General features: G+C 45.4%; 1 protein-coding gene across 1 annotated transcript in view; it reads left to right on the top strand.

Moving 5' to 3' along the window:
• Positions 1-12,938: 12,938 nt before the first annotated feature.
• The window catches only part of LOC143300771 (H(+)/Cl(-) exchange transporter 7-like), a 44,429-nt gene continuing 42,367 nt past the window's right edge, over positions 12,939-15,000 (top strand). Inside the window, exon 1 of the mRNA XM_076614699.1 lies at positions 12,939-13,597. Within this exon, the coding sequence (XP_076470814.1) occupies positions 13,490-13,597 (108 nt within the window). The 5' untranslated portion in view covers positions 12,939-13,489. The remainder of the gene's footprint in view (positions 13,598-15,000) is intronic.

Genomic DNA, 15,000 nt, shown 5'->3' with positions numbered 1-15,000 from the left:
ACGTGTATGACCGTTTTTATTTATTTACCCCGCCATGTAGGCAGCCATACTCCCTTTTCGGGGGTGTGCATGCTGGGTTTTTTCTTGTTTCCATAACCCACCGAACAGCTGACATGGATTACAGGATCTTTAACGTGCGTATTTGATCTTCTGCGTGCGTATACACAGGAATGATGAGACAAGATTGGAGGGATAGGTGGAAAGTGGGGAAGAGAATAGGAGACACTTTGGACAGGGAAGGGACAGGAGGTATTGGGGGAATAGGACGGGAGAGGGATTGATGTGGAGATGGACCGGAAGCAGTTTCACGGGTGAAGGGACAGGAGGTATTGGGGGAATAGGACGGGAGAGGGATTGACGTGGAGATGGACTGGAAGCAGTTTCACGGGTGAAGGGACAGGAGGTATTGGGGGAATAGGACGGGAGGGAGAGGGATTGATGTGGAGATGGACTGGAAGCAGTTTCACGGGTGAACGGACAGGAGGTATTGGAGGAATAGGACGGGAGGGAGAGGGATTGATGTGGAGATGGACCGGAAGCAGTATCACGGGTGAAGGGACAGGAGGTATTGGGGGAATAGGACGGGAGGGAGAGGGATTGATGTGGAGATGGACTGGCAGCAGTTTCACGGGTGAAGGGACAGGAGGTATTGGGGGAATAGGACGGGAGGGACTGATGTGGAGATGGACCGGAAGCAGTTTCACGGGTGAACGGACAGGAGGTATTGGGGGAATAGGACGGGAGAGGGATTGATGTGGAGATGGACCGGAAGCAGTTTCACGGGTGAAGGGACAGGAGGTAAGAATAGAATAGAATAGAACAGAAAATAATATGTCTTTTCTTTATTACCAAATGTACCGGGGTCACAAGGAATATTGGGGGTGGGTGTGGGGTGGGGGTGGTATAGTACATAACAAGGCACGAATATAAATCGAAAATCATACACGAACAGAAATTAGGACACATGCAAGTGCATATCAATATAAAAACTTGTGCATACTCACACATGTACGCACTGCACACACACACACACACACACACACACACACACACACACACACACACACACACACACACACACACACACACACACACACACACACACACACACACACACACGTTTGAACGGAAGCCGCATATTACATGTGGATGGGGCTGATGACTAGATCTTCAGGTAGATGGTTGTTGAGGGGTGATGGTGTGGAGTGGGACTGGGTAACGGTTACAGGGAATGGAGTGTGGTGGTGGTGGTGGTGGTGATGGTGATGATGGTGGCGTGTGTGTGTGTGTGGGGGGGGGACGATAGGTAGCAAGGGGTGGGTGGAGAGTAGGACGAGTTTCTGGAGTGAGTACCTTTGTAATGTTTTATCACGGATTTCCTGGAGCTCAGTCTGAAGGTTTCCTTTGTTTGACTTTAGGCATTTTTTTTCTGACTGTCACCCATTATTTTCTGTTGCCCTTAGAATTATCTGTTGTCTGTTGCAATGACTGATCGTACAGTTCCACGAACCCAATAAAACATTGTTTCCAGGATACAGCGTACCAAAACCTGACAGACGAAAATGAATTTGCTTAATTCTTGCATGATTAATACCCCCTTCTATCAGCCACCCAACATACATAACCATCTCATACTAATGTAATTTTACTGCTGTTAGTGATCAGCAATGGTTAGATATCAGTCAAAAGCCTGCCAAGGCATCATAATAATTTACATGTTACGAAATAATGTCATCTAAACACTTTTGGGTAACGGTCTGTAGTGGTTAGCAATAGCCAAACTGTAGTGGTTTGTGGTGAAAACCTGTAAAGAGGCCCTAAAAAAGCATTACAAATGTCTAAATATGCACGGAATGTATCAAAAGATAGAATAAAATCAGAAACATTTGTCTATGTATGTATATATGTATGTATGTATGCGAGGGGTGGGGGGCACTTTGGGACAGATATTCGAATGATGTCGTTGGGGGACCGAAACAGCATGGGGAAGACACTGACCAGTCCTGGGGTACGATTTAGGACACTGATGCACAGTACGATTTTGGACACTGGTGTGTCCCCTGTGGAACATACCGAAAGGGGATGTGGTCAACAGTGGTCAGTAATGGCAATAAACTTGTGGGAATATAGTCCAAAGACCCAGACAACATCATCTGGGGGAAACGCAGACCTGGGGGAACACAGACCCAGGGAAACTTTGACATAACTGAAAGTAAAAGTAAATTTGGGGAGAACCTAGACCCGGGAGAACATCAGAATGACTCGTTTCAACCCGTACACCACAACGCGACTCCAGGAGGTATTATCAAAATAAGACATGCTACAATTCATGTTCTTCAACGTATCTCCAAGTCCTATTTTAGCATCCAAAACTACTGCACCTATTTCACTGGCTATTTTTGTGCATGTATGAAACGTTGCTACCATTAGTAGATGTAACTCATTTTCAGTGGATTTCGACTCTTATTTTGTAGGGCTTTTGTTTGTTTGTTGTTTGTTTTGTTTTGTTTTGTTTTGTTTACACAATTTTGATGCGGATTCAGTCACTGAACTAAAATGCCACAATCTTGTTTTTTTCCGTTTTTCGTCCCACAAACCATGTAAATGTAACCGACAGGTGCAATGATTTAGGATGCTAAAACAAGACATTACCTCTTAAAGACAATAGTATCTTGGCCACTGACAGTGAGATTAAAAAAAAAAAAAAATCAACGAATTCATCTACGTTTTATTCTGACCATACTTTTCTCGCCATTTCCAGCACTGCCAGACACAAAATCACGTGCTTTTCGTGCACCTCGCATCAGCTCAGCAGTGAGCGATCCGCATTTTGCACACAAGTTCTTGGCAGTTTTGGGAACAGAACGTGGTGGTCGTTGTGCTGAACAAAGTCACTCTATTCTGTTCTGCTGACAATGGTGGTATGTGGGTAGACTACTGCCCTGTTTTAGCATCCTAAATTCAGGGAGCTATTTCAACGAAGTATTATTTTGTTTAGATAGGTTCCTGAATTTAGGATACGAAATCGGAAATGTGCAAAACTGGAGTGTAAAGGGGAATAACTGTCGCTGTTAGGCGAAGTAAGTAGACGTCGGTTTGGATCGGTTGAAAAGTGTTATTTGCTGAACGACTAGATCTTGTGTTAGAAGCGTGTTTAAGGTGGAGGAGAAAACAGAAATAATGCTGTGATATGAGAGCTGGCGCACTGTTTTAACTGGTATCAGATGTGTAACTAATGGACAGGTGTTTAGTACGGTCTATTTCTCGTCACAGTTTGATTGTAAGACTTGCTCAATGAAATATGAATTCTGAAAATACACTGAAAAACAAGAAATGATATTACTCCATTTGTGTTGGTGGACAGAAACTCCCACGTACACTCATAGCCATGAGTGGGTTTTTACGTGAATTACCATGTCTGCACTGCCACTCAGGCAGAAATACTCCAGCCTTCGGGGCAGAACAAAGCTACTGTGCGGACACGCCTACTTCTATGGTGTCAGTCACTAGAACGACCAGCAAGACAGTGCCCAACACATCACACAAGCAGCTGATGCTGGCTTGTACCTACGTATTTATCGAATATTTATCGAAGACTAAGTGCAACTGAAAATGTCGAAACGAGGTGGGAAAAGTCCGGAGCAGCTGGGTTGGTGATTTTGATTCGAGATCGAAAGAACTGACTGTGATAACTGATAAGAAGTCCGTCTTGATTCCATCAGTTGTACATGTTCAGGGCGTTTCGTTCAGAAGCTAAGGTTACATCAAGCCATCACTGTCACTGCATGGATACTGACAAATTACGTGGTGCTAGAAGGTAAGACCTAATTGTCCGATTACTTGATTTGGTTTGGTTGATATCACCTCCTCGTGTTTTAGTGTGTGTGTGTGTGTGTGTGTGTGTGTGTGTGTGTGTGTGTGTGTGTGTGTGTGTGTTTTCGTTCGTTCGTTCTGTAGTTATTTTCACTGTAACTGTATGTGATTTTAGACGAAGAAAGGTGAAAAACTTCTGGGGAGGAAAAAAGTGACTCGTATGTGTATGTGTGTATGTTTGCGCGCGCTTGTGTGTGTTGTGTGTGTGTGTGTGTGTGTGTGTGTGTGTGTGTGTGTGTGTGTGTGTGTGTGTGTGTGTACATCATGCATGCTTCAATACAGGTTACGAAAAAAAGTAAACAAACTTGTGTGTGATTCATGTAAAATACCGACGCAAGATGTAGACAGTTATGAAATAAGTGTACGTGTAGAGTGTTTATCGCGGACAGCGAGCGATTAGATAGAGGAAGAGACAGACGGAGAGGGAGACAGAGACTCTCTCACACACTCACACAAGAGAGAGAGGGAGAGAGAGAGACAGCATGAGCAGCAGTGAAGACAGGTAAGTGCGGTGTATACCTTGATGACCACCAGTTGACAGTGCCTGATAACACAAGACCTCCCACTAAGCACCACTGACTAACACAATGTTTTAACCGACTGACGTGTTTTCATTTAAAAGCAACAGTACTGACCCTTGGAAGATTAAAACTAACGCTACTGCTGGGGTTTCAAGCGTTTTCATATCTATATTTGACTGTGTGGTTTGTGCGTTTAACTCACTCAGTACGGCCAGTCCTCTCTTCTCTACACAGACTCTTTCGGATGTCCAGTGGGTGTCTGAATGACCCAACCTTTAGCTTCCGTCGTCAGAATTATGGTATTCTTTGTCAACATTCACGTCTTCAGTATAAGAGCCTTCCGCTTGCAATATTTTGATGGTGGTAATTGGGGTGAAACGCCGTTAACGTCGTCTCTTTCGCCGTTCGTATGGAAAGAGTTAATGGCTGCATGGCGCTCATTTGGAGCATTTCTTGCTTTCTTTATAGAATATTACCTTCAATCTTTTTATTTTTGTTTTTTCATATATTACTTTCAGTATTCGCCATTTTCAGAGAGCTGTTTTCTTCTTCGTCATCGTCGTTCGTGGGCTGCAACTCCCACGTTCGCTCTTGTACTACACGAGTGGGCTTTTACGTGTATGACCGTTTTTACCCCGCCACGTAGGCAGCCATACTCCGCTTTCGGGGGTAGAGAGCCCCCAATAAAAGATATTTTGTTGTTGTTTGCATTATTCTCCAAATTGATGTAAAATAACCATGATGACATGCCATAGTTAAGAGGAGAACAGTTAACTATGTTATATGGTGTTCTTTGGAGTCAGTTCCTTCTCTCTGTTTTCCCTTCTTACTCATTCCACTGTGTGTGTGTGTGTGTGTGTGTGTGTGTGTGTGTGTGTGTGTGTGTGTGCGTGCGTGCGTGTGTGTGTGTGTGTGTGTGTGTGTGTGCGTGCGTGCATGTGTGCGTACGTGTGCGTGTGTGTGAGAGTGTGTGTGTGTGTGCGTGAGAGAGAGAGAGGGGGAGAGAGAGAGAGATTGTTCATTTGGTTTAGCCTCGCCATCCTCTTTCCAAGAACTGATTTACATGCACAGACGTGCAACAATCAACTTTGCGTGATTACCTATAGTCGACAGCACTTCATTGCTTTGCTATGTCGTCGCTCTGTCTTGTTGATGTTTGCTGGGACGGACAGTCTGTATTCGTCAAGATCATCCCCAAAGAGACATCCTTCATCTCCTCCAGTTGAAAACAACAAGAAGTGGGATGGTTGGGGAGGAGGTCGAGAGAGAAGGCAGATACGTAATAACATTGTAGACCAGGATGTGGAATTTCAGCTTTTCTTCACAGACGGGCGGACAGCCAGGACTCACCCGCGGACAGACCTCACCTCTGGATAGACCTTCCCCGGAAATACCTCGCATTCCGTTGGTCTTCAACCTCAGACGAACAGCGAGGAAATCATCTCTGTGTGTGTGGACAGCCAGGACATCCCCCTCTACAGACAGCCAGAACTTCACCCCTGCACAGACAGCTAGGACTTCACCTCTCTACAGTCAGCCAGGGCTTCACCCCTCTACAGACAGCTAGGACTTCACCCCTCTACAGCCAGGACTTCACCCCTCTACAGCCAGGACTTCACCTCTCTACAGCCAGGACTTCACCCCTCTTCAGACAGCCAGGCCTTCACCCCTCTACAGCCAGGACTTCACCTCTCTACAGCCAGGACTTCACCCCTCTTCAGACAGCCAGGACTTCACCCCTCTACAGCCAGGACTTCACCTCTCTACAGCCAGGACTTCACCCCTCTTCAGACAGCCAGGCCTTCACCCCTCTTCAGACAGCCAGGGCTTCACCCCTCTACAGACAGCCAGGGCTTCACCCCTCTACAGACAGCCAGGGCTTCACCCCTCTACAGACAGCCAGGGCTTCACCCCTCTACAGACAGCCACGGCTTCACCCCTCTACAGACAGCCAGGACTTCACCCCTCTACAGCCAGGACTTCATCCCTCTACAGACAGGACTTCATCCCTCTAAAGACAGCCATGACGTCACCCCTCTACAGACAGCCAGGACTTCACCTGTCTGCAGACAGCAAATACTTCACCCCTTACAGGCAGGCAGGACTTCACCCCTCTAAGGACAACCAGGCCTTCATCCCTCAACAGGAAGTCAACACTTCACCACTCTACAGAGAGTCATGACTTCACTCCTCTACAGATAACCAGGACTCCATCCCTCTACAGACAGCCAGTACCTCATCCCTCCAGAGCCAGCTCTTCACCACGACAGCCAGGCCGGTCTTCACCGCTGTACAGCCAACCAAACTCAGTCCACGGACAGACAGCCAGGACTCCATTCCCCGATCAACGCCCTCTTCCACCCAACTCCGCGACCTCAACGACCTCAACGGAAAGAACATAACCAAGACCCACATACCGAACAACTTGACCTAAACTGGGCTAAAGTGCGAACACCAGTAGGTCGTCAAACTCATCTCACTGTGACTTTTCAGCTCTCGTCGTGTCTTTGTTTCCAAGTCTCCGGTCTCTGTCGCTCACTCCCTCCCCTTGAACAGAGGAGTGGGTGCCATTGTTTCCAGGCTGCAGTACTGTTTGAGAGTCGGGCCAGTGTTCTGTGTTGACAGCCCTCCTCGTCCTGTTGTTGTCGTGTGTGATGAATGGAGGGGCCGGGTGGGTGGTGAAAGGAGCACTGTAGTGCAGGGATCTGGGGGGCACGTCTGTCTCCTCCGTGCATGCACACTGACAAAAACTGCTTGTGGAAAGCAGGCCAGCTTCATAAACGTTGAAGTCAAACAAGCCCTTAATTTAAAACACACACACACACATACACACACAAATGCAAAAACCAAAAACGCTGAATGTTGATTTGTGTTGTATCGGTGTCTCATGTCCTTTCTGTCTCAGAGCTCCCGCTCGCCCTCTACTTTCCTTCCCCCTCTCCCCCTCTCTCTCCTTTACCATCCTCCCTCCGCCCCCCCACGTCTCCCCCCCCCCCACCCACCCCCCGCCCCATCTTCGACTGATGGGATAGTCACCCAGTTGGTGTTTGTTCTGTTATAGACCTTAAGTATGACGTCACGTTTTTAAACGTGTTTAGTGCTTGTTGATTTCTCAAACTTGGGTTTGAAATGATCCAGATTAACCCATGTAAAACGTTTTGATTTTGGAAATCATTTGTCAGTATTCACCACAGTGTATTAAGAGTTAACGTCTTTTAACATTTTTTCCATATGTATATTTCTTATACACACACACACACACACACACACACACACACACACACAGAGAGAGAGAGAGAGAGAGAGAGAGAGAGAGAGAGAGAGAGAGAATTATCTGTGTGTGTGTGTGTGTGTGTGTGTGTTTAACCTAGGAAGCAGTGATTCATAACTTTATATATTTATTTATTTATTTATTTTTCTTTTTATCACAACAGATTTCTCTGTGTGAAATTCGGGCTGCTCTCCCCATGGAGAGCGCGTCGCTACACTACAGCGCCACCCACTTTTTTTTCTTTTTTTTTTGTTGTATTTTTTCCTGCGTGCATTTTTATTTGTTTTTCTTATCTTTTGTCCTGATTTCCCATTTTAAGTGATTAGAAAAGGCACACAGGAGGTTAGTGGAGCAGTGGCATGTTTGGTGTGGTTGGTTATCTTGCTGTCCGGCTAACTGCTTGCTGTTTACCCGTGCATGTGTACACACCATTGTATTATGCCTATGGTTGGTTGGTTTGTGCATGCGTGCGTGTCTCAGATATGTTGTAGGCGGTTTCGTTTTTGTGTGGTTAAACTGGGAGAGACAGATGCTGGAGGGGGTGGGTGTATTACAGGAGAGATACAACCTCCGCGTAATTCCTACATTTGTCTCTGTAACATCACTTTCAAGGGGAGATAATTCGTAAATTGAAAAAAAAGAGAGGTAATATTGGCCACTTCTATTCAGTTCTGCACTTGCTCTGTGTGTGAGTGTGTGTGTGTGGTGTGTGTGTGCGCGCGCACGTGTGTGGGGTATGGGTGTGGGTGTGTGTTTAATGGGTGGTTTATGCCACGTTTTCAAGAATCTTTTCTTTGACCGACTAGGCCTACTGGTATTCACTACGAAAGAAGACATCAGGCGAAATTCAGACGTATGCAAAATAGTTGGCTTGGCCAAGACCATACACCCCTCCCCCCACCCCTCCACACACACACACCTCCCTTTTTTTTCTTTTACGGAATTATCTTTAGTGTAATTTCATTGTGAAGTGTGTAGCCGTCTTGCAAGACAAACAAATAATAATGATAATGATACGGAGAAACGTGCGCGAGCACGCACTTCGATCAGGGAAGAAAACGAAAAAGGAGTAACGCTGCCTTCATGGCAAGGGAAAACAAGAGAGGCAAGGCCTTCAAGTCTCACTTGTGATAAATTAATTCCCTAAGCATTAATTACAGAGTAATTTCCCTTTTTTACTATCTGCACCAAAACGTTTGCAAAATAAATAAAAATTCCATTCTTAGCAAAAGAAGTTCCTGTTTGAACAAAAAATGATAATAATGACTGCTCTTGTTGTTGGGTCAGAATATCAGATCAAAGTGCCAAGTTTAGAGAATACAAAAAATATAAATATAACAGTAAATGCAGTTTGCATATAATTAGGCTTCTTTTTTTATTTTTTTGTGCCCATCCCAGAGGTGCAATATTGTTTTAAACAAGATGACTGGAAAGAACTGAATTTTTCCTATTTTTATGCCAAATTTGGTGTCAACTGACAAAGTATTTGCAGAGAAAATGTCAGTGTTAAAGTTTACCACGGACACACACACACTCACACACACACACACACACACACACACACACGCACACACACAGACAACCGAACACCGGGTTAAAACATACTCACTTTGTTTACACAAGTGAGTCAAAAACTAGTGCACGTAAAAACCCCTCTATAACATACGAGTGAACGTGGGAGTTGCAGCGCGCGAACACAGAAGAAGAAAGAAGAAGAAAAAAAAAGAAGAAAAAAATCGTCGTAATGCTGCTGCTCATCACAGTCATCATCACTGTTGTTTCCAGTAGTTGTTGTTGTTGTTTTTGAATTCCATCTTCGGGTTTACAAATTTGTCAAAGCATCACACAAAATCGTCTCATTGTTGATTCTATACTACTTCAATAGATTCATTCCGAGGTATGTTCAAAGATGGTATGTTCAAAGATCTCTTTTGATGTTTGACACGGACGTACTTAAACTACCTCAAGACATACATAAAACCACATATACATATGAAGGCACGCGCGTGCACACACACACACACACACACACACACACAGAGACGCGTGCGCGTATCACCTCTGCACTTAAGAAACCAATAGTTAGCAACCAAAGGGGGAAAAAAGAAAAAGAAGTGGATATTTTACTTTTACTTCGTAAAGAAAGAAAATACACTCGTATGATGTTACGTATTATGCTAGTTAAAAAGATCGTAACCGTGGTTGTTTTGTGTGTGTGTGTGTGTGTGTGTGTGTGTGTGTGTGTGTGTGTGTGTGTGTGTGTGTGTTCTTTTTGGTTGTGTGTGTGTGTCTGTGTGTGTGTGTGTGTGTGTGTGTGTGTCCCAGTTAGCGTCAAGTACAGACAAAACAGGCCCGCTCACGACGTGATCATTACTCAAATTAAACAAAAACCAGACTGTGCATACACACTCTTCGTAGAGGATAAGGGGGAGTTCGTTATTTACCACGAGGCGGAGGGTGGATGAAATAGTACACGCTGCCCTACCCCACCCCCAAGCCCCACCCCTCACTGCTATGAATGTGTTGTTTCTGTTGTGTTGTAAAGTATTAATTTCATGTCGTATAAGCACTGATGCCAGGACACTTTGTGTTCCTCCTGGTGTTCTTCGTTTTCTTCTTCTTCGTTCGTGGGCTGCAGCTCCCACGTTCACTCGTAGGTACACGAGTGGGCTTTTACATATATGACCGTTATCAGCCCGCCTTGCAGGCATCCATATTCCGCTTTCGGTGGTGTGCATGCTGGGTATATTCTTGTTTCCATAACCCACCGAACGCTGGCATGCATTGCAGGATCTTTAACGTGCGTATTTGATCTGCTTGCGTATACACACGAAGAGGGCTCGGGCACAAGCAGGTCTGCACATATGTTGACCTGACATTGATATGTCTCCACCCGTTGCTCACCAGGCGCCGTTACCGAGATTCGAACCCCGGACCCTCAGATTGAAAGTCCAACGCTTTAACCACTCGGCTATTGCGCTCGTCCTCCTGGTGTTCGATGATCGTACATCCATGAGATGAACTGAGGTTTGTATCTTGAAACAAACGAGGCAAAACCCCCCCAATAAAAGTAAATGTATCTACGTCCTTCTGTTTCCTTGATCGCTGAGTCACTTGAAATTTGCGTCCTCCTCCGCCCCCTCACCCCCCCCCCCACTCCTCGCCCCCCAAGGGGTATAAGAGATTAACTAGTTTCTACCTTAATTCATACGTATATCTGACTGTTGGTTAAAAGGGTGGAATGAAATAATCAAGGATCGTTGAAGTTAATCCGTGTACAGATTGTCGTAAACTCAGTCATCTTCAGAAACACTTCGAATGTATTTTTAACTCACTCAGTACGGCCAGTCCTCTTCTCCTCTACACAGACCCCTCGGATGTCCAGTGGGTGTCTGAATGACCCAACCTTTAGCTTCCGTCGTCAGAATTGTGGTATTCTTTGTCAACATTCACCTCTTTAGTATAAGAGCCTTCTGCTTGCAATATTTTGATGATGGTAATTCGGCTGAAACGCTGTTAACGTCGTCTCTTTCGCCGTTCGTATGGAGAGAGTTAAAGCAACAACTTCGAGACATCTTCATTTGATTCAAGTTCGGCATGTCTGACCTAAAAATATAAATTACGCCTTTCCTCTGACTCAGGGGTCGAGTTGTCCTTTGTGTAAATGTCGCTTTGAAGTTGGGCCTCATTTTCTGTCGTTGTGTACAGTAACCAGAGAATTTAGACGTTTTATATGTTGTTGTTGTTGTTTTTACAGAGAAAAGTATGGATAAACTAAAAGTAGATCCTTCAACGTTTTAGTGTGATGCCAAACATTCAGTTAGCTTAGCACAATACATTGACCACAGTTCAAGGCTGCGAAGGGAGACTCAGGGAAACTGATCTCACATACTACGGTTCCATCTCTGAAATCAGTCCTTAGCATTTATAGACGTCATTTGGATTGATGTTTCGTTGAATGTTGGCGAAACTGTATTTCTAATCAGTTGTGCAGATAGCTAGACTGACCCATGGTATTTGAATCATGTGACATTTCTCTTTGTCTCTCTCTGTCTCTGTCTCTCTCTGTCTGTCTGTCTGTCTGTCTCTCGCTCTCTCTCTCTCTCTTCTTTCGCTTCAGCTGCGGTCTCTGTCTTCCTGCCCCCCTCCCCCCTCCCCCCTCTCTCTGCGACTATGAAATCGGGTTGGTGGCCTTGATTTACATAACTACTATCTCCAACAGCAGACCACCAAGATTGTGCGTGTGCACAACGGTAGTTATGATTGTTGTGTATTGTTTATGAAGTGCGGAGGAATGTTGTGAAAAGCGTGATGTGTGCAGGGAGGAGGGAAGGGAGGAAAAGGAAGAAGCTTGTTTTTCACTTGTTGATATGAGCATGTTGTTTACGTCATTAAACCATTTGAGTCTTGATACTCTCTCTCTCTCTGTCTCTGTCTTTCTCTCTCATTTCATATCAGCTAGAAAACACATTGCCTGATCCTAATACCTGTACTTGTTTCTGTGACAACATTGCCGCACATTTACCCCCACAACAAAACCTCTTACGTGCAGGCGTGGTGGTAACAGTACACCGGGGTCACAAGGTGTAAAGTCAGCCAGCTGCGGCCTTGACAGATCACGGAGCGAGTGGACCATGGCCACCCAGAACCCGCTCACAAGTGGTTCATTACCTGGCCTGGCTATCTGCTGTTTATCAGTCAGGGAACCCGTTTGACCATCTGACCCTCAGCTGGAGTCGCGTAAGTGGACATATCTGTCACAGGTAGCGGTGCGTCCTGCACGTTCCGAGCCAAACACCACCCCACCACCAGTGCCCGCCCCCCTCCCCCCTCCCCCCCCCCCAGCCCCCAAACTTCTCATCCGAAATTTGTGTGATTGAGTTGTGAGGCAACAGTGAGGGATTGTCATCGATTAATTGTCGGCTTTGAAAGACGGGGGTGGGTTGCGCGAGCTGCGCTTGAGAATGTCGGTGAGAGCTAAGTGCATGATGGATGGATGACGTAGCTGTGTGGCAGGAATTCAGTCACTACACGTCCTCTCCAGATGTCCCTTTCTGTCACTGCTCGCTCCATTCTCGGGTGCCGGGTAGGTTGGTGGGGGTGGTGGAAAGAAAAGGGCGTTGCCGAGCCAGGGTAGGGGACAAGGAGAGATGGTAGGGGTGTGTGTGTGTGTGGGGGGGGGGGTGCATGGCATGGGGGTGGCGGGAGTGAGGGATAGGGTAGGTTTTTATCTAGGCAGACACTTAAGGGATGTTGGTTGGGATAAGACAGTTTGGAAGGGTTTGTGTCCTCGGGGCAGACAGGGAGACTGTCATTTACCTCTGGGCAGTGACGCTGCGAACACGGGACAGTGCTCGGGTGGGCAGGCCCCGGTTTTCACATTGCTGTCGGAGCTTCTCCTGGCCTCTTCGTCTTCCGTTTGCTCTCCAAATTTGATAGTGGTACATAGTTAGGGAAAATAATAAAAAGAATACTATAAATTAAAAAAAAAACCGAGTACTTTCGCAACCCTTTTTTATGAACGGTTTGATGATTTTTTTCTTCTTTCCAACAACAACTGGAGAAAGAAATCAGACGACCGAAGATTGAGATAGGAAAACTGGTCCTTGTGTTTCTGAAAGTGACACTATTCAAGACGATTTAGGGAAGAGGATAAAAGCAACAACAAAGAAAAAAAAAGTATAGGCCAGCATAAAAACGGAAACACGTAAGCGAACAACTAACCGGTTGAATAAAAGAAAAAGATCCTATTAAAGCTTTACCCAGCCGGTTGTTTTGAATATAGCACCGAAAGAAGGGTCGTGACAGTATCAAAGGGGAAATAATGTCTGACGACATTTGGAAGGACACCAATGGAGACAAGTCGCCCAAAACCTCTGTCAGCGACCAGCTGTCAGAGATCACTCCGGACAATGGTCCCACAAAGCACACGGTAAGATGGGAGCTTCTGGAGTCAGGACTTTTGATGTACATTGTGTGTGTGTGTGTGTGTGTGTGTGTGTGTGTGTGTAGTGTCTGGATCTTCGATATACATGTGTGTATATGACCGTGTGTGTGTGTGTGTGTGTGTGTCTGTATCCTGACTGAATGACACAGGAAACGAATGATGAGCGCCTTAACCCTTTCACTGCCAAACTCGCATTTATGCACACGCTAGGTAGAGGACGCATGTCACTGAAAGGTGACCAGATCATGGGTCTGTTATCCATGAACCTTCTGCTCTTAATGTCCGGTGGTAGGATTGGCCATATTTTCAACACACTGCAGGAGGAATCCCCAGCTATTCTTAGACACCATCTTTTCTGTGTGTTACAGTACAAGGTAATTTTGCACTCTAAATTGACTGGCGGTGAAAGGGTTAAGGCAGCTGTCAGCCGGCACCATCCAGGTGGGCTGCCTGTTGTGGTGTAAGATTAATGACTCGGTGCTTGTAAAACGCTTACAGTTCGGTGTCTAACTGTATACAGGACGTATCAATAATAACGATGATAATTGACGAGTCCCGGCATGATTTACGCCTGAAATTATTTCCTGTTGTGGTGGTGATGATCGAAAATTTCACTTGATCGTTTTCTATAGTTTGTGTGTGTGTGTGTGTGTGTGTGTGTGTGTGTGTGTGTGTGTGTGTGTTGTAATCCCATAATGCTGGTGGATATTTTTGTTTTCATCTTTTCCGCTCGCGCGTATAGGTTTGTTTTCAAGAAATAAATCGTCTTTTATATATATATATATATATATATGTGTGTGTGTGTGTGTGTGTGTGTGTGTCTTTTTTGTCATTTACGAATGTATGTATATATCACAGGGAGCCTAAAAATGTCTTTGGCATAGTTACAAGTAGAAGCGCACAGGACATTTTAGTTGAACCCAAATACTCCCCCACACCCACACCTCCGCCCCCCCCCCCCCCCCCCCCAAACCACTCTTTTCTTTCTTTCAGACTGTTAGTTTCACTAAGTGCGAGATGGGCATTGTTAATTTTGTTGTCTCCTAGACGAAAGACAAAAAGCCTGATGTGATGACCCTTTATTGTCAGGCTTAAGTGGTAATCATGTGCGACATACATGTTTGGGGAAAAAAAGATTTGGGGGGAAAAAACACGTTCTGTTTTGCACCATCACTCAAAAGTGGTTTGACATCGAAATGATTTTCATTATCTCTGAACCCAGGACGGACAAAGGGCAAAAAAAAAAAAGTCTGACTTATTCAACGAATGTTGCGTTGTCATCTGGACAGAAGTAAATAAAAGGGTGTTTATACCTACTTCCTTTTCAAGGCTTCAAGGAGGAAGAAGCAGACATGTCAGGAAGTGTCATACAGTCGTTTTCAAACCTG

The sequence above is a fragment of the Babylonia areolata genome, chromosome 26 (assembly GCF_041734735.1).
Source record: "Babylonia areolata isolate BAREFJ2019XMU chromosome 26, ASM4173473v1, whole genome shotgun sequence".
NCBI classification, from domain to species: Eukaryota; Metazoa; Mollusca; class Gastropoda; order Neogastropoda; family Buccinidae; genus Babylonia; species Babylonia areolata.
This window is presented reverse-complemented; position numbering and strand designations above follow the sequence as displayed.